This window comes from Triplophysa rosa, linkage group LG12 (genome assembly GCF_024868665.1).
Source record: "Triplophysa rosa linkage group LG12, Trosa_1v2, whole genome shotgun sequence".
NCBI classification, from domain to species: Eukaryota; Metazoa; Chordata; class Actinopteri; order Cypriniformes; family Nemacheilidae; genus Triplophysa; species Triplophysa rosa.
Genome location: NC_079901.1, coordinates 7,314,302 through 7,332,907, shown reverse-complemented (window position 1 = coordinate 7,332,907; position 18,606 = coordinate 7,314,302). Strand labels below are relative to the sequence as shown.

The 18,606-nt window shown below is 38.6% G+C and overlaps 1 protein-coding gene across 1 annotated transcript; it reads left to right on the top strand.

Moving 5' to 3' along the window:
• The first annotated feature begins 1,795 nt into the window (after positions 1–1,795).
• On the top strand, positions 1,796–18,386 carry ddx6 (DEAD (Asp-Glu-Ala-Asp) box helicase 6). The gene is made up of 14 exons (XM_057348200.1): positions 1,796–1,907; positions 10,066–10,669; positions 10,753–10,816; positions 10,926–11,030; positions 11,128–11,257; positions 11,351–11,497; positions 11,588–11,682; positions 11,767–11,889; positions 11,961–12,089; positions 12,214–12,330; positions 12,528–12,591; positions 14,508–14,609; positions 14,691–14,875; positions 14,975–18,386. Exons 2-13 carry the CDS (start codon positions 10,467–10,469, stop codon positions 14,864–14,866), a joined length of 1,455 nt encoding a protein of 484 aa, XP_057204183.1. The 5' UTR covers positions 1,796–1,907; positions 10,066–10,466; the 3' UTR covers positions 14,867–14,875; positions 14,975–18,386.
• Positions 18,387–18,606: the final 220 nt, after the last annotated feature.

The following is an 18,606-nucleotide window of genomic DNA, read 5'->3' as shown; positions in this document are numbered from 1 at the left end:
TGTAGGTCTTAATTTAATTATGATACGTTAAATTAGGATTTTTCACAAATCTGTATTACAGAAGCAAACTTGATTTGGGATTCCTATCCTATCTTACAAAATCGTATCTTATCTGTAGTTAGGAAATCTTGAATTGTACCATCAAGCTCTGCAATCCCCTTTCAGGTCTGTTACCAAGCAACCAACACTGTGCGAGCTGCTGATGAGGTAAACAAAATGGAAAAACAAAACCAGTTTTTAATTTTAGTGCCACGGAAATAGAAACTTATCCATTCTTCATTTTTAATTATTAATCGATGTAATGCCATTGTTGGACAGCGCAATTGTGAGCGTTTTTTCAGTTAGTTTTTAAATAATTTTGAAGTTAGGACAGTAGTGGGGTCATCCTAAAGTTAAGACCGTTTATTTGTCAAGTTAAGACGCTTCTGTAATACCCCTTTCCTATGTAGTTAAGATAAGATTATGCACTTAGGAAGAAAACAGATAGGATAAGATTTTCAAGTTATGATCTTTCTGTAATACGCCCCCAGTTTCATTATTTTACATATGTGCCTGGTTTCCCAGACAAGGCTTAAAGTTCACCCAAACATGAAAGTTCTGTCATCATTTACTCACCCTCTAGTCATTTCAAACCAAACCTATGACTTTCTTTCTTCCGCAGAACACAAAATAAGATATTTTGAAGAAAGTTGGTAACCGAAACAGCACTGGACCCCTTCACTTCCATTGTATGGACACAAAACCAATGCGAGTGAATGGGGTCCAGTTAACAAAACATTTTTAAATATCTTCTTTTGTGTTCTGCGGAAGAAAAAAGTCATCCAGGTCTGAAATGACAAGAGGATGAGTAAATGATGACAGAATTTTAATTTTTGGGTGAATTTTTGTCACTTTAAGGCTACTCCCAGACTAAAATGAATGTTTGAGCTATTTTAATTGAAAATAACTTGCGTTTGCATCTTAAAATAGATCCATTGTTTTGTCACAAAATGTACAGTAATGTTTTTTTAAGGCATTTTTATGAAATCGATTTCAATTTAACTAAGACATGGCTTTGTCTCTGAAACCGGGGGATTGTGTTTTTCATATAGGGGGTATCTCTGTCTTATTAATATTGTTTTTTTATTGCAAGTTATTTACTCTCTTGTTTTCAACAGGAAAATCAGTTTTCCTCACTGCATTGAACCTTCAGTTGTTGTCAGTGTAACTGATGAGTTCAAGTCATTCAGATACCAAAGGCAAATAATTAACAAGCTCTAAACTCACAGGTGTTCCAATCAAGAGATCTATGCCATGTGCACAACAACAAACCTCAATGCTGTTGAAATGAGTACTAAATCTCGAAAAGTGGAGCAAAAGGGAAGTTTGTTCTCTTCGTGAGACCCCAATAAGTGAAATTAAAAGCATTAAAGCAAGCATTAGTAATTAGACAAGCCCAGATGTGTTCACCTCATAAATGACCACTCAGTGCCAGCTGAAATCAGGTTTGAGCCGGGATAAAAACAGACCTGAGGTAAGAATTAAGCTTCCCTATCATGTCATTATGACAATATATTTTATAAGGAAAATGTGTGATGATAGCTTCTTACACCTTCCAATATGCAAAAATAAAAACTCAAAAGATATCCAACAGAAACAACACAAATAGTATTAGAAAAACGGATAAAATATTTTAACATGCTTTTCACTCAAACACCCCATAATGAGTATCTAAATAAAATAAATAATGCTAAAATGAGTGGTGTTTTTGTGGATTAGACGGGGCTCTCATGTGACTGCTTATGGGAGGGTTTAAAGATGATTGGGAGCCATCTTGTACACTCGCTTTACACCCCCAAATATGTCACAACTCTACACTTCAAACTCACAAACACAAATACACGGAGAGAATTTTTCAACCACCGTCGGTGAGTATACATAAGGTCAAATTAACGTTCATTATAACTATGTTTAGTTTGCTTGAATTTAGGTTTCGTGGCTGTCTTTGCGCCCGTGTGTTTATATAGCCATCTCTGGTGTTGCGCCTTTATTTTTGGCCCAGCTACAGAATTCAGACAATCGCCATAAATGGCTGTAAATGTGTTATTTTAATATTTTTAAATGCAAGTTATTGATGCTAATTTGAATGTTTTACGTCTGTGACCGTTATCAAAAAGTCTGTCAGATTTCATGCGCGTGCGGCCTGTATTTGGACGCGCTAGCTCTTGCACTGAGCTCGAGTTCTGTGTTCATTTACATTTTCACCGTTTATGTATTAAACTCGGCCTTAACTATAGACAAACGTGTTAAAACGATGTTATAGTATGTATGTATTTATTTTTCATTCTGTCTGTTAAAATGCGATGAAAACCGGTTTAGCTGCGTAGCTAACTTTAGCATTGGCTGTTTGTCGAAATAGCCTATACGCTTCAGACGATAGAGTTAAAATGTGAAACGTAAAGATTGTGGAAATTGTGACTGTTAATATTTTTATACCAGTGTTAACACATTTACTTTGTGTTCGTTTATGAGCGTCATGGCCCATTTTAAACCAGCCAACTTAAACTGATTTCACGGTTTTATTTGAACTGGATTTAACAGCTGTTTAGTTATAAGCACTGCTGTACCGGTTTCACGCAAACACAAGAGTTAAGGTTATACGGTCATGGGTTTTATTGCGTTTAAGCTTTTGGGGGGGGGGGGGGGGGTTGGGTTGGGTGAAGTATTTCACGACGGGCTGGTCTGTTATATTATGAGGCCTATCCGGTTTGATTTGGTGCCAGGTGCTTCTGCCATTATTGGGCAGATTTCATTTGACATCAAACACACATTACAGCTTTTCTAACCTTTGTATGCTTTTCATATTGAGCATATTGCAGCTTTATTTTAAATGATTTTTGATTTGTATAGATGAACCGTATAGATGGTTTCAGCGTCAACAACATAAACGTTATGTGGCCCAAACGTCCGGTAGACCTCCGCAAAGAATCAGTAACTGCTAAGTAGTTTTAATATAAAATAAATGATAACTTGTCAGTGGGTGACCAAACACAGACCGGAAGTTGACTTCGGGCCAGGCGCTTGCGTCCAATGAAATCGTCTAACAGTGTTTTAATCAAATACCTCATTGAGAATTTTTTAAATATTCTTTGCTTTGGTGTTTTGTTTATTTTGATTTCCAAATGGTGGGAGTATACTGCTTGAAATTGTTGTATTTTCTCTCTGGACCCCATTGCATATTTTCTATATCCCTCTACAGTTAAAATAATAAAAGTGCTACACAATGATATCGAACAACTTTTTTGGCTGTATGGTTCTAAAATAAGGTTGCACCGCAATGAAATTTCTTGGCCGAAGCCGAATAAAAATGAAACACTTGGCCGAATACTAAACACCGAACATGGTTTTTCGCATTTATTCTATTTACTTGGCCAATTTTTTCACTATTGCATAAACGAAATGGCTTTTTATATTTTGTCTTGCTTTTCAATATACTGACTGCTGAAAAACTGTACTCTGTACCCCTACAACAAAACACTTCATTAAAAAGTATCATTTAACATTATATGCTAAAAATATGAATACACGCAGTGTAGCCTATAATAATCCAAAATGATTTAAAGAAAAAAAAACATCCATGTATGATGCTGACAGACAACCATTTCAGTTCCCGTCTCTCCTCCAAACTCCGCCCACAAAAGCTGACTGTTCTCTCAGAAGGCGACCCGTGGCCAGGATGTACAGAATTAGGGCTGAAACGATTCCTCGAGTAACTCGAGTTATTCGAATACAAAAAATCATCGAGGCAATTTTTGTTGCCTCGAAGCCTCGTTTAATCCATTTAACTACAGTACACGGAGCACTGCGTTTCCCCACGGACCGTTATTACTGACGCACAGCCCGCTAAACTCTGTAACATGAACAGGGCTCTCAAGTCTCACGCATTCACCGTGAGACACACGCATTTGAGTCTGTTCACACGCTCACACTTATTTCTCATGCTGATAAATAACTGATAGTTTATAGGGCTGTGACGGTTGCCGTAACAACCGCACCACCACGATGGTAAAGTGCCATGACGGTGGTGAACTGCCACCGGCGGTAGTGCACGTCACTCTGACAAATATAGGTGTAATAAATATGAGAGTTGCGATAACGATTGCTAGTTGTAGCCTTTCAGTTGTGGATGGTTTTATTTAAAAGATTTTAAATTAACAGAAATTATTGGCATACGTTTCCGTTGGTGCGTTCGAGCGCAGGCCTGCACGGCAAAGCCCAGGTTATTCTGCGGGGTTTTGCAATGGATCTTGTTGTGAAATGAACAGATACGTAAAATCAAAACTGGCTATGACCCGCTTGCTTAGTGTCGGAGCGCGCGCAGGTTTTGCCGCGGTTGCGGAGAGACATCTATTCATTTGCGCTCCTGTGCACATCTTCTGAACGCGCATTTAGTGCAGCTGTACACATTTTAATCTGGACAATGTCAACAAGTAAATTTCACATCAATGAGTCGGAAAAAGTAAAGTTTTTATGGCAATCTGAATAGGAAAGCCAATGTAGGTTTAAACAGTTTGTTTCAAATGGAATTGTTAAGGACTGTAAGGGTTAATACGCCACTGACTGAAGTTACTGCAACAAGAGCTTTTTTATTTAGTATTTAGCTTTCTTATATCAATTAAGTTTTCATTATTTACTGATGTTTATTTAAATGTTTTATATGCTGTAGTGTGCCGTTTCACTGATGGATTTGCGCGTTAAACATTGACGGATGTTTCATCCTCATTTATTTCAGATATCATATTTCAATTATTTAACAATTTCAAGTATTTAAATAAGGTCTATATTTCTCTTCCACTCGTCATGTGGTTGCTACACGCAAATATAATAATATAAATATTATTTATATAAATAATATATATTTCTCAACCACCACGGTCGATTTGTCTATTACCACCGTGGTGGTAAAAAACTGCCACCGTCACAGCCCTAATAGCTTATTGAAATGGTGAACTGATATTTTACTTAGTTTTAGTCTATTTTACGAGTGAAACTTGTTTTCCGGCTGCATTGAGTCCATCAAACTAGATGCGAACTAGTGGACACCGAATCCTGTTATTTACACATTTCATCTGTCTGGTCTGCGTGTCTGAGTGAATGAACTGCACAGTTTAACATGCTACACGCGTGATGCTCATGAATTTGTCTGCGTCTGCGCTGAATGAGGACATGAACTTCACCTCCAGAGTTGCGCTGAGAGTTTATTTCACAAACATGTTATTGTTTGAGTGAAGAAACAGACATACTAAAAAATAAGCGTCTTCTGACAACCTGCCAAAATAAAAGTCATAGGCTATTGTTTGAAATTATTATTTCCATTTTTATTCATGTTTCTTATTTATATATTTGTATTATATTGCATTTTGAATTTAATATGGCAATGGAATGTACTAAATGGGTTTAGTTTTCGCAGATATTAATGTATGCTATTTCAGCAATAAAAACTAATTGTTCTAAAAAGGAAACAAATTAGTTGTTTTACTCATTTTAAGAGACCCGTCTTATGTTCTCTTGTATATTTAGTATTGCTCTTTAATAAAGAAAAAGTACTTATTATCCGAATACCCGATTAATCGATGGAAAAATCTGTAGAATACTCGATTAGTAAAAGAATCGATAGCTGCAGCCCTATACAGAATATACTTTGACAAGTTGTTTAGTACAGGGAACTGTGTGCTCGCGACTAGGGGTGGGAATCGTTTGGTCCCGCATCATTCGATTCAGAATCTATTCTTGATGTACTAATTAGCATATTTAAGATGTCATCGCGCCACGTTTGCGCTCAGTCAGACTAGTGTTGGTACTTTGGCTTGATATTAAGCATTGTCATGTGGTTGTCCTGTCCGAAGATGAAAAATGATATTTAATTTGAAGTGTCAATACAATTGTTTCTAGGGCTGGGCAAAAAAATCGATTAATCGTTTTTGTAAACGGATCAACTCAATATCGATTCTCAAAAAAAAAAGTTTATTTAGGTATGTAATATTTAGGACTTTGCTTCAAAATTATTACATATTTCATGGTTGACCTACAGTAACTATAGTACAGTAACAAATACCAAGTGGTTATTATTTTAAGTTTTAGTTTGAATGCAAAAGTTGAACTTCCTAAAAAGTATGAATGCATTGAGGTAAATTGTGTATGAAATATTTCTACTGTAAAAAAAGGTGACACTTGCAATTAAAGGTCTTTAGAAAGATTTATTAATTTGCAGACATCTACAGACTGCTTGAAGGGGTCTTTAAAGAAAGACACAACTGATAAACATAACAACACAGTATCACCTGTAAACGGTTTAAAATAACCTGAAAACATGAAATGCTGGGCAACTTGATGAAAAGCTCTTACAGCGCAGCTTCTCTATTAGAGTAAATACGGTGATAAGCTCCACACAGTCTCATGGCGTGTTTTTACCGTAATGACAGATATGACCGCGCACTCGGATTTGTCCGTGCTACAAATTTGAATCGTTAGTTTCGTTTCAAACCGGTCTAGTTAAGATGTTAAGCATAATCAGAACAATGTAACACAGTCCTGAAAGACAATCATATGAGCAGTTTTGTTGTCAGGCTGTATTTACTTTATGTTGGTCTGTTATTTGGTGTGAGGTTAATTTGGGCAGACTGAGAGCTTGTAAATGTGTGTCTCATGCGTGATCATTTGACAGAAATAATGATAGTGTGTGGTTGAAAAGACTGTTTGTGACATCGTTTCATACTACAGTATTTTTGTCGTCTGAGTGTTCCAGTTAACGGGACTTTTATTTGACGGGTCGTTGGGAAGACGCTTCAGTTTTAGTGTGTGCTTGATGTTAGCTGTACTCAAACTTCATCTGCAGAGTTGCTCAGTTTATTTTACGAGCATTTGCGGTTTATGTTTTTAAATCCTCATACAGTGCAGACGCAGACAAATCCTCGACCATCACTCGTGTAGTATGTTAATCTGTGCACCTCCTTCACTCCGACACGCAGAACAGCCAGATGAAATATTTAAATAAAATAATATCTGAGACCAATCGGATCTCGTTACACCACTACTAGTTTACAATTCTTTAACCTTAAAAATTTTCTGGTCTATTTTTTATTTAAAACAAATTATGGACGTTCTTCCAGAGCAACCCAGAAAAGTGTTCTTGATAGCCTAACCGCATGTCTAACAGGTCTCAAGACAGAAAGCATTCAGACTAGGGATGTGCACGAATATTCGATCCGCAATAACTATTCGAATATTAAAAATGCTATTCGAATATTCCTATTTTTCATAAGAATAAAACTGTGTCACCACAAGGTTAAGTTACCGTTACAGAAGACCTTAGAGTGAGGTCTTATTTAACGCTTCTTCACTTCTTCTGTAAGGATTTTTTAATGTACAGAAAATATAAAAAATCGTTTGTATGTGTTCCTAAAACTTTGTTCACTCAGATTGCAAAGCTCGTTTAAATATTTTAAGTTTACACACTGGATGCCACTTAAATGCATTCTATCGCGATTCGATATGATATCGTTTATCGGCACAGCCCTAATTTCACTGCAACAAATGTTAATGAATTTGGCCTTAACATAAGACTGGCACATTTTTACATGCATAAAAGCAAGAATTTTCCTTCTAGAAGTTCAAATAGGGTCGTCGCCTTCAAGTTACAGCCTGTAAATAAATTTGAACGGATGCTTTTTTTGTTTGTTTTAAAACGCGCTGTAATTCCTTACCTTAGTTGAAATAAATAGGCCTACCTTATTTATTGATGCAAATCCAATGCAAAGCTAAACAAGACAGACACTGACTGTGAACGACAAAGAAAACAATATTTATATAAAAATGACGGTCACGTAATCAGGGAATCAAGCACTATGGCTCCGTCTTTGTTGCGGGGTATTTTTTAGGATCTTAACAGTCGGCATGAGATATCAAGCCCATTTACTTAATTTATATCAACATTATAAACAATAAAGCCAGATATTCTTGTCAGATCTGGGTTTTGTTTCCGGGAGTTAGAGAAGAGCAGCGCGTTTTCTCCGCTGTCGGCTTGTTAACTGTCGGCTTGTTGAACAGACTTTCACCAAAGTAAAATAGACCTATATGCTTGTTTTTCTTATCAAGAACATGTAAAACAAAAAAACCAAGATAACCATATATCACAGACTGTCAATATACGTTGCGTTTTGTTAAGTCCGTTTTCTGCAGTTTTTATGTATTTTTATGCAGTTTTTATGTATTTGTTCAACATAAAAAATGATATACAGGATATAATATTAATGCATTGTGAATATTTAATGATAATTATAAGCGTGATGTGAAATTGTGACTAAATAAAAACATAACAAATTACGTCATTATTAACTTAATTTAAATAAATCAATATTTGAATATTCGTTTTTTATGAGCTCAAATATTCGAATATGAAATTATTGAAAAATGCCCATCCCTAATTCAGACAGCTGTCTGATTCAAACAATATGCTTCTGTTCCTATAATGTACACATTCATAAATACTAGGGGCATAACGATACTTCGTACTACGATATTTCGCGATGCAAAAATGTCACGATGCGCATCGAAGAGAGATGGGGATATTTTACGATATGATGTTTAATTGTATTTCGTTGAGCGGTCAAGATGCTACCTACTCTGCGCCAGCGTGTCACGTGTGCTTATCTCGCATATACGGTAGAGAGAGAAGTCTCTGGGAGAAGTGGAAGCACAAGACACAATCTGTGTCTCCACGTGATTTACAAAGTGTCTCATTTTACCTCACAATCACCGGTAAACACAGCAAACTTGAAGCGTGACTGCAGGCAAGTCACCCCGAAACTCATTTCAAAGGCAGCACAAACATTTTTATATGCTAATGTTAATTTATCCGCTAACGTGAGCTGCTGCATAACGTGATATGCAACATAAAGCCAAAAGAAACCAGCACTGTACCGATCAGAGAAGCGATGAAGTGAGTCGTACTGTATAGTTTATGTAATATGTCTTTTTGAAAGATTTTTCTCATTCATTATTGTCTCAAGCAAAGACAGCGCAGCTTCAAAGAGACACGAGCCAATAGCGCTTGAGCGTGAGCTCTGTCAGAGCGTTTCATTGGTTGAATGTACTGAATGAACACGCCCTTCACTGAACGAACGAGTCAATTGAGACGAAATGAGACTGAATGAACTGCTACATGTCGTTCATGGTCTAATATTCTCTGTGTTGCAACAATGCATATCCAGTAGTTACTGAACATTTGTGAAAAATAAAGGTAATGACCTGGTTTAATTTTATTCTAAAGTAAATTACGTCGAAACAGTTAAATTTTTGTATGGAACATTTAATTACACCATTTAAATGAGTTAAACCAGATAGATTTTAGTAGACTAAATAAAATGTAGATTTTGTCGACTAAAACTAAAATGATGGTGATGACTAAAATATGACTAAAACTAAATTGCATTTTAGTCAAAAGACTATGACTAAACCTAAATCAAAATTTGCTGTCAAAATTGACACTCGGTGACAAACCTGCAGTACAGCAGGTTCAGTTAAGCCTTAAAATGTTAAAATTCTTTAAGTTGTATGTGCAACAAAAAAAGTTACTGAAATTGTATTTTGAAAATAAGTGTTCTTTGAATTTCAGTTTCATATTTTAATTTTGTTCAAAATATTGAGATGTGTATCCTATCGTGAACCCAGCATCGAGATATGTACCGAATCGTGAGCTGAGCGTATCGTTACACCCCTAATAAATACTGTATTTACATACTGTACCTACACATCAACTATGTTTTGCTAATAGCAGTAAGTGAATGATCACGACAGAAAGATGGTACTGTACTGTACTCTACTGTACTTTAACTGTGAGCAGCGTGCAGCTGGAGAAGTTTAACCAGAGGAAAGGATTTATGATTTATCGGCTATAATATGTCGGCCTAAATATTTATTATCGTCTGATAACATAAAAAATGACCCTATATCGGCCGATGCCGATATGGTCGATAAGCTTATAACTAGGGATGCACAATAAATTATGTTTCTTTCTCTCTCCTGCAGGTGGAAAACCTTAAATTGTTGATGCTTAGGAGAGAAAGGAATGGGCCGAAAAATTGAAAAGACTAACACTGGCGTCCTCGCCCTTGGTCTGTGAAACGTCCCTTTTGCAAAGGAGGGATTCATTCATTTGCGGAAGGATAACTGAAGCTAATACTCCTGCTTATAATATCTGTGACCTGTTGCTTGAATGACCTTCATATTGAAACGCTCCACGAGAGACTTGCATATTGAGAAAAAAAGGAACTGGTGAAAAATATTGCTTTAACTTTTTTTGTGCGCTTTGGACACTGGGAAAGGTGCGGCAAGGACAACCTGCAAATTCTTTTGCAAGCCCATCAGGCCAAGTATTATTTCCCCTGTTGTTTTTCTCGCTCACTGTTTGGAAGTGAGAATATTAAGTCATGAGTACAGCCAGAATGGAGAACCCTGTTATTCTTGGACTGTCGAATCAGAATGGCCAAATGAGAGGCTCGGTGAAGCCAGCAGGTGGCCCTGGAGGTGGTGGAGGGGGGTCCCAAACAACGCAACCTGCCCAGGTTAAAGGCTCCAGCACAGTCAACAATGGCAACTCCCAGCCTGCGCCCACAGCCAACACCATCATTAAGTAAGCCCTTACATGTTAATTATACATAATGCAATAAACTCTTCCTCGGGGTCATGTGAGTGTTTTGTTTTGTTCCCCTTTAGGCCTGGGGATGACTGGAAGAAGAATCTGAAGCTTCCTCCGAAGGATATGCGCATGAAAACTTCAGTAAGTCCTCCTGTATACAGTAGCCTCTGAAGCACAATGCTCCTCGTGCCGCTTTTGTTCTGGACAAATCTGTGCCAGCATGAACTCAATGACTCTCATTTGTTTACAGGATGTGACGGCTACCAAGGGAAACGAGTTTGAGGATTACTGCCTGAAGCGGGAGCTGCTCATGGGCATCTTTGAAATGGGCTGGGAGAAACCATCACCTATACAGGTAACGGGCAGAAAGCACTTGACCCCTATAGCATGAATGAAGATATTTGCTGGACAGAAGTCTGAATCGAATCCGATCCATCTGCTCATTCCTGCAGGAGGAGAGCATTCCCATTGCGTTGTCTGGAAGGGACATTCTGGCCAGAGCCAAGAACGGCACAGGAAAAAGTGGCGCCTACCTCATTCCCTTACTTGAACGCATTGACCTGAAGAGAGACAACATACAAGGTAAGGTGGCACGCTTGTGCAGTGGAGATCTTGTGGGTCATTCGGTTTGTTTTTAAAATGGCTTCATGTCTAAAACACTTGTGGGTGTTGCAGCGATGGTCATTGTGCCCACTAGAGAACTGGCTCTCCAAGTGAGTCAGATCTCCATCCAGGTCAGCAAACACATGGGCGGGGTTAAGGTCATGGCAACAACAGGTGGAACCAACCTCCGTGATGACATAATGAGACTGGACGAAACGGGCAAGTGATCGTAATGTGGCGGCATGGCTTTTGACATGATTTCAGAAACTGTGCATGCAGTCTTCTAATGCTGTATGTTTTCTGTTATAGTGCATGTTATCATTGCCACTCCAGGAAGAATCTTAGACCTCATCAAAAAGGGGGTGGCCAAAGTCAGTCAAGTACAGATGGTGGTGTTGGATGAGGCAAGTTTTCTTTTTTACTTGTATAACTGTCATCCTGTAAGTATGGAGATCTCATGGATGTTGTACTCCCGCGTTATCGAGTAGGCTGATAAGCTCCTGTCACAGGACTTTGTACAGATGATGGAAGAACTTCTCAGCTCCTTGTCCAAACAAAGGCAAATTCTGCTGTATTCTGCCACTTTCCCACTGAGCGTGCAGAAGTTTATGGTAAGTCAACTTGTTTGGATTTTTAAATAATGGGCGTGTTAGTGGTGTATTTACAGTTGTTTTGTGCACAGAATACTCACCTGCAGAAGCCCTATGAGATAAACCTGATGGAGGAGCTGACCCTCAAGGGGGTCACCCAGTATTACGCCTATGTAACCGAAAGGCAGAAAGTCCATTGCCTTAATACGCTCTTCTCCAGGGTAAAAATCTCTTCGGTGTTCTCACACTAATGCCATTTTTAGGTCTTTTTGGACTATTGCAGAATATAACGGCATTTTTATTACATTCTTAGTGTTTTTTTGTGTTTGTGTGTGTGTGTTTTAGCTCCAGATCAATCAGTCGATTATATTCTGCAATTCATCCCAGCGAGTGGAGCTCTTGGCCAAGAAGATTTCTCAGCTTGGTTACTCGTGTTTCTACATTCACGCCAAGATGAGACAGGTGGGTGTGACTGGTGCCTGTGGTGTTACCACACAGCTCCTGGCAGAATTTACTGATACAGCTAATGCTTATGTAATCATTTCTCAAGAGCTTGGAAGATGTTTTCATTAGTTTGGGCTAATAGTACCAGACAGAATTTGGCATTCATGATGTTTTTCTCTTTGTAGTGATGTAAATGAATGTTTACCTTTTTTTAGGAACACAGAAACCGTGTGTTCCATGACTTCAGAAACGGCTTATGTCGAAATCTAGTCTGCACTGGTAAGTACTTATCATTCTGCATTTCATTTTTTTTAGAGACGGTAACCGGGTTTCCATTACAGATTACAGATAGGCGTCTACTCTCGAGTGTCTGAAATGTCTTTGGTCCAGCACCTGGATTCGTTTGGCCAACCAGAATCAAGATAACAGCACCGTCGTTTTTGGTCCTTGGGCCAACCGGAATCGCGCGTTCTAATCTTGCGTCATGTTTGCGCCCGTGAAAAGCATTGCTGAAAGGGACGATCGCAAAGTGTCGTCTCGGATAAAGAGAAAATGGCGTTGATATTTATTATTCAGTTCGCCCGTGTGAGCGAAACGGCTATGTTATGAGAGACTGTTGCCAGTCTCCCTTTCGAATATCCACTTCTAGAGCTCTGCTCGAAGTAAGGCACTTGGGGTGCGATCGATATTCGTCCGAAGTTTCAGTCGCATGATATTTAATAATTATTTTAGAGACCGATCAATTCGCTTCATAATACATTAATATGTATTTTTTAATGAAAGCTGTTAATAACTCAGTTACTCAGTTAACTCAATCAGGTCCTGCACTTTATCTCTCTTAATAACTCTCTTAACATGAAACCCGCACTTTATTTTCTCAGTCCTGCATGTTTTAAAACTGAAACCAAAACGTCAGACGCGCAAAGCGCTTTGCTTTCGATGGACACAGTTTGTATCAGGAAATACATAGGTTGGTGCTCCTCTCAGAAAACGTAGACAAATAAAGATCATTTTAGATGTTTCATTACTACTTGGAGCATTAGGATCGCGAGACGAGGGCAATGTACTTATTTTTTTTGAAAATCAAAAATTCGACAAATTCATATCTTTCACTGTTTCCTGTAGCTCAAAATTACTGTCATGCGATTAGCTACTGCTCAGTAGGTGTCATGTGGTGCAAAAGCATGGAGAAAATGACAATAATGACAATACAACATCAACGCCCCATCAATTTAATCAGAATCTCTGAGCCTAGAATGTATATATTTAATCTGTTTTTTAATCTGTTTTTTTATCTGTTTTTTTGTTAAATATTTTATCTGTATTTAATCATTGTTCGGAGTCTAATCTGAGCAGAGTCTTTGACAAAAAAATCTAATTTTCTCCGCTGTTTAATCAAAGTGATGCGTTTTTGAAGAAGCCTGATAAAGAGGTGATAAAAAAAGAACAAATGAAGATGGAAGAATATTTCTTTAAAACAGAGACTCTGTTCTTTCATTTGATATGTTTGTCCATATATTCATTACAGAAAATGTACTGTGAGCCATCAAATTTTTGTGAAAATGTTATAAAACGCTGCCGCTGTCTGGCAACTAAAAAAAAGGCTGGCGGGGAAAGAGTTAAACAATGTTATGCGACTGAAGTGTTTTTTTTTCTTCTCGCAAAAAGTCATATGGCCAACTTTAGGTTTTATGTCGGGTTGTGAACCAACTTTAGAGGTGCATAATGCCACCTGCTGACCCACTGTTTCCAATAAATCTCTATACTGCACATAATATTTTTTCTGCATTTGGGCCATCATATAAGATGTGAATTCCTTACATCCTATCTTTCCAATCATACTGCGAATGATCATGTGACACTCGTATGCCACGTGACTTGGGAATGCGACAAAAGTGTTTCTGTTGCTGTTTTGCGAAATATTCCTTTATCGTATTTCCTGGAAAACACCTCATGCGAGCGTGAAAACGTTTTTGTGAAATTTACATTTTGCATATTTTCTATGCGCTATTTCAATTTGCGCATTTTGAATGGTAATGGAAACGCAGCTAGTGATATTTGGTTATTACTGTTGTTTAGTAAATCGTGCGACGAATTTGGACAAATCTTCTCTTTGGGTCCTGTCAATTGATTGTTTTAAGTAGTAATAGTTTAATAACTACAATGTTTATCGACCATGTTTTTCTTGTTTTTAGATCTCTTCACAAGAGGAATTGATATACAAGCTGTGAATGTGGTGATCAACTTTGATTTCCCCAAACTTGGGGAGACGTACCTCCATCGCATTGGCAGATCCGGTGAGTCCGCTTTGCATTGATACTAGTTTGGCAAGCATGCATTTGAAAGAACAGCACATTGACCTTCTCATCTGCTCCCAGGTCGTTTCGGACACTTGGGTCTTGCCATTAACTTGATCACCTACGATGACCGCTTTAACCTAAAGGGTATTGAAGAACAGCTGGGTACTGAGATCAAGCCCATTCCCAGCAGTATTGACAAGAGTCTATATGTGGCCGAGTATCACAGTGAAAGTGGGGAGGAGGTCAAACTGTGAGCAGGAGAGGCGAGTTCAAACATCATCCATACTTGCTTTTTACATTTTTGATGCTTGCGTTCTGTGACTCATGCTCATATGTGGCTTCTTGTTTTCTACCCCCTACAGATCACCAGTCCTTCTCCCCTAGTTCCATGTCTTTCCCCCTACTGTGTCTAGGGTATAGGGGATCTTTTCTTTTAACTATCTTCCGTCTGTCTTCCTTTCCCCGCACCTTTTTACCCCAGCTCCTTCCTTTTTGTCTGGTGCCACCACAAGGATTGTGACTTTGTCCCAATAATCGGGAAGGACTCATGGCCCAATAAAGGACTGTTGCACCAATATTTTTTCAACCCTGAAGACTTCGAATCACTTCGAGGAGGTAAAGAGGGGACATGAGGATTTATCAGCCATGAAAAGAAACGATTACTCGTCGCCTGCAAGCACATCCACACCCTGCTGTCGCTCTATCCCTCGGCTCATCTTCATATTTCCTGTCATTTGTAACAAGTGCCTTAACAAGCAGTCTAACTTGTTCAAAAGTAATAACCGGATTGATTTATGACATTTCCCATCACTTGTTTTGGAGACACCAGGATCTTACGCGGTTTAGTATTGCTTGTCAGCCCATTTCGTTTGACGTCAGAAGATCCATTTTGCATTTGCCACCTATAGATTTTTGGGACAGGATTTCACAGCAAGAGAGCGGATAGGGCAGCGAATGTGATTTGCACAGTCTCTGGCGTGAAGAGAGAAACCCCCTGGAGAACTGAGATGATATCAGCGTTGAGCGTGGCAACAGTGATGGGGATAATGTTCCAGTGGCAAGCTTTCAAAAGTCCCACAAGGCTCTCAATGGCTTTTACCTTCATGCGCTCATGGAACATACCGTGCCTCTAGAGACCCATAACTCTTTCCTCCTCGGTCTTCAGTGGGCCAACACTAAGAGACTTTGACCAGACTCTCACAAGCCTTTTCTCCTGGCCATGAGGACTCCCCATTTAGACGAATGTGGATCCTTTTCCCTTTTCTTTTGATTTCAGAGCAGTTTCACATTCTTGTTGGCTAGGCACTCTGTCCTAAATGTGCCATTTTATACAGATCTGGCACATTGTAAACATTTTGTAAATACTTCATTTATTTTTTTTAATAGATTGTTTTAAAACAAGCTAAACAGGCTGAATGACTCTTGAGAAGAATATCGCGAAGAAGATCTTTTAAATTCAGGACTCTGTCAGCACTGGATGGCACGGTTTTGTTTGCTTATTCTGTTCTTTCAATCTTGGGAAAGTTTAGCCAAATTAAAACCTTTCCAAGCAGCGCACCACTCTTGTTATATAAAAAGCGATTTGGGCTTCTTTATTTCAATCAAAGCATTTGTTCAAGAGTTTGGGGATAAGCTTCAAAGCCTTAAAGTATAGTTTCATCCGGTGGTCCGGTTGGTTAAATTTGCACTTGTGTTCTATAAATGATTAACCGTCATCCGTAAGCCAGTGTTGACAGAAGTTCCTGACGTTGGGTAGCTCAAATAATCGGCCTCATTTAAGGGTTGTGAAAACACGAGGCTTATTTACTTTCCAGCCTTTTGCTTGTAACTGACTTACGAGGCACTCGGCAGGGTCCCCTTGTCCGGGCGACTCTGATCGTAGAGATAACTTAATATTTTCATCATGTAATAGTGCTACTTGCTGCAGTGCAGCTCGAATTGGCGATGCGCAAAAACGTTGAACATGAGCGAGATGTGTAGCTGTTACGTGGGTCTGTGTTCACCGACATTGGCACTTGGGCATGACTTTAAACAGACCGTTTGGGGTGGTGGGATTGACTTGGACGTACCCCTTTGGAAAAAGGAAAAATAGAAAAAAACCGGGATGCCAAGAATTCAAAACAATGGACCGATATAATGTAGCGGCCGAGAGATAGTGCACCATAAGTCAGCTGTGTTTTTTTGTGTAATAAGACCATGTTCTCAAGATGCTGCACAGATTTAACAGAGGAATCTAAACCTTTGCAGTGTGGGCTGCGCTTAAGTTTGAACTGTAGTTCAGGGGTCGGGCAATAATAATAATACGGGCTGCACACGTGTTGAGGGCACTTCCTCGGTTTGGGCACTTAAGTGTTCAGACTGAGTTTTTGTTTTGTGGAAATATTGTGGCAGGGATGTGGGTATTTAACTTGGGTATTTCATGGGTGCTGATAACCAAATTAGTTTTTTCCTTTTTGCGGCGCAATATTCCCCCCAAACACTAATTTAAACGCCTTTAATGATTCACTTCCTATTTTGGGGGAATGACAGGGGCTTGTTCGATACACTTAAGCCCTTCCGCTGCTTTTGAGTAAATTTGGGCCCATGCTGTTTTGAGGGGTCTTTGTTTTGGGTGGGCTGGAGAGATTGGGAGGGATGCAATATGTGTTTTGTGATAATTGGCGATGTTTACCTGAAATGAATTGATATCTGTCCCCATTTAAAAGTCACATGCAGGTGAGATGTTTTGTTTTCTTATTTAATGGCTCGGCATTGTGTGCTGTGGAATGTTGCGTGGAGTTTTTCAGGTACCATAAAGCAAGGTTTGTCCTCTGACGGTCAAGTTTGTTACCAAATTACAAGCAAAATGTGATAAGTTGTTCACTGACTTGTTATATTAATAATGTGCAACATTTCCCCAGCAGCATTGCTCGAGTCTAAACTTGTATTCTCTTCTCTATAGTGTGTGCCCCTTTGTGTGGGCACATTCCCCATGTGTATTTTTTTTTTTTTTTCTTGAATCAAGAGATCTGCTTTAGAGAAGAGTATATGAATTAATGGGCTTGTTGGCAGCAGCCTGGAGTTTTTATTATTTCAAAAACTATTGTTGTGAAAAGCACTGTGTGATCCTAAAATGTTGTGAAGCAGCGTCTGTCGGATGTGCTGTGCTCTTGACCACAGTGGTTTGGGGTTTTGTTGACTTTCCTCTGTTTTATTTGGAAGAATGATGTGGAGAACATCTCGCCTGTTTAAAGCAAAGTTTCCCTTGTATACAAAATAGATTTTTTTTTAACACCAACATCCACACATTCTTCTAAATGTTTTTTTTTTTGGTTGGGAGGGGTGGGTGGTTTTCTGCCCTGATGCATCCTTAGATTCTTGACACTTAGCAGTACCACTGGTCTGTTCAGAGTAGGAATATTCAGATGCATCAGTCTGGGTTGAGGGTGAGCGGGTGGGTAATAATGGAGAGAATAATTAAGAGAATTTGGAAAACTAAAAATTGAAATCAACATCTGGAGTTCTGGGTAAGGAAAATTCGATCTCTAAACGTTGCCCTTAAATTTGAGATTTTTTGTTTTCTTAAGCAAGCACCAGTTGGATATTGCATATCAAAATGACCAGTTAAATTTACAAAGTTGTTTTTGTTTTCTCCTTTTTGAAATTGGGCAGTTACAATTGGCACTGTTCTCAGTGATGCTACATTTTAAAGACTGAAGTTATGTGATGTGTAGTAAATGCAATGGTTAACATCTATGATGGTTTTTTGTTGAAAAATAAAGCTCACTGAAGTTCCATTAAAGTGTGAGAGGTTTTCATTTTAACACGGTATCTGGGTGCAACCCTAATAATCATGTCATGCTTAAAGGTACCAAGTTCAAATATCGGTACTCCTACCCGGTCTTTAAAAAATGGTATGGAATTTTTTATGTGGATCTTTATGCTCAGCACTTAACGGTTTCCACCACCCATCATGTACGAAATTCTGTGTTTTTTCCTCCTTTGCATGTTTATT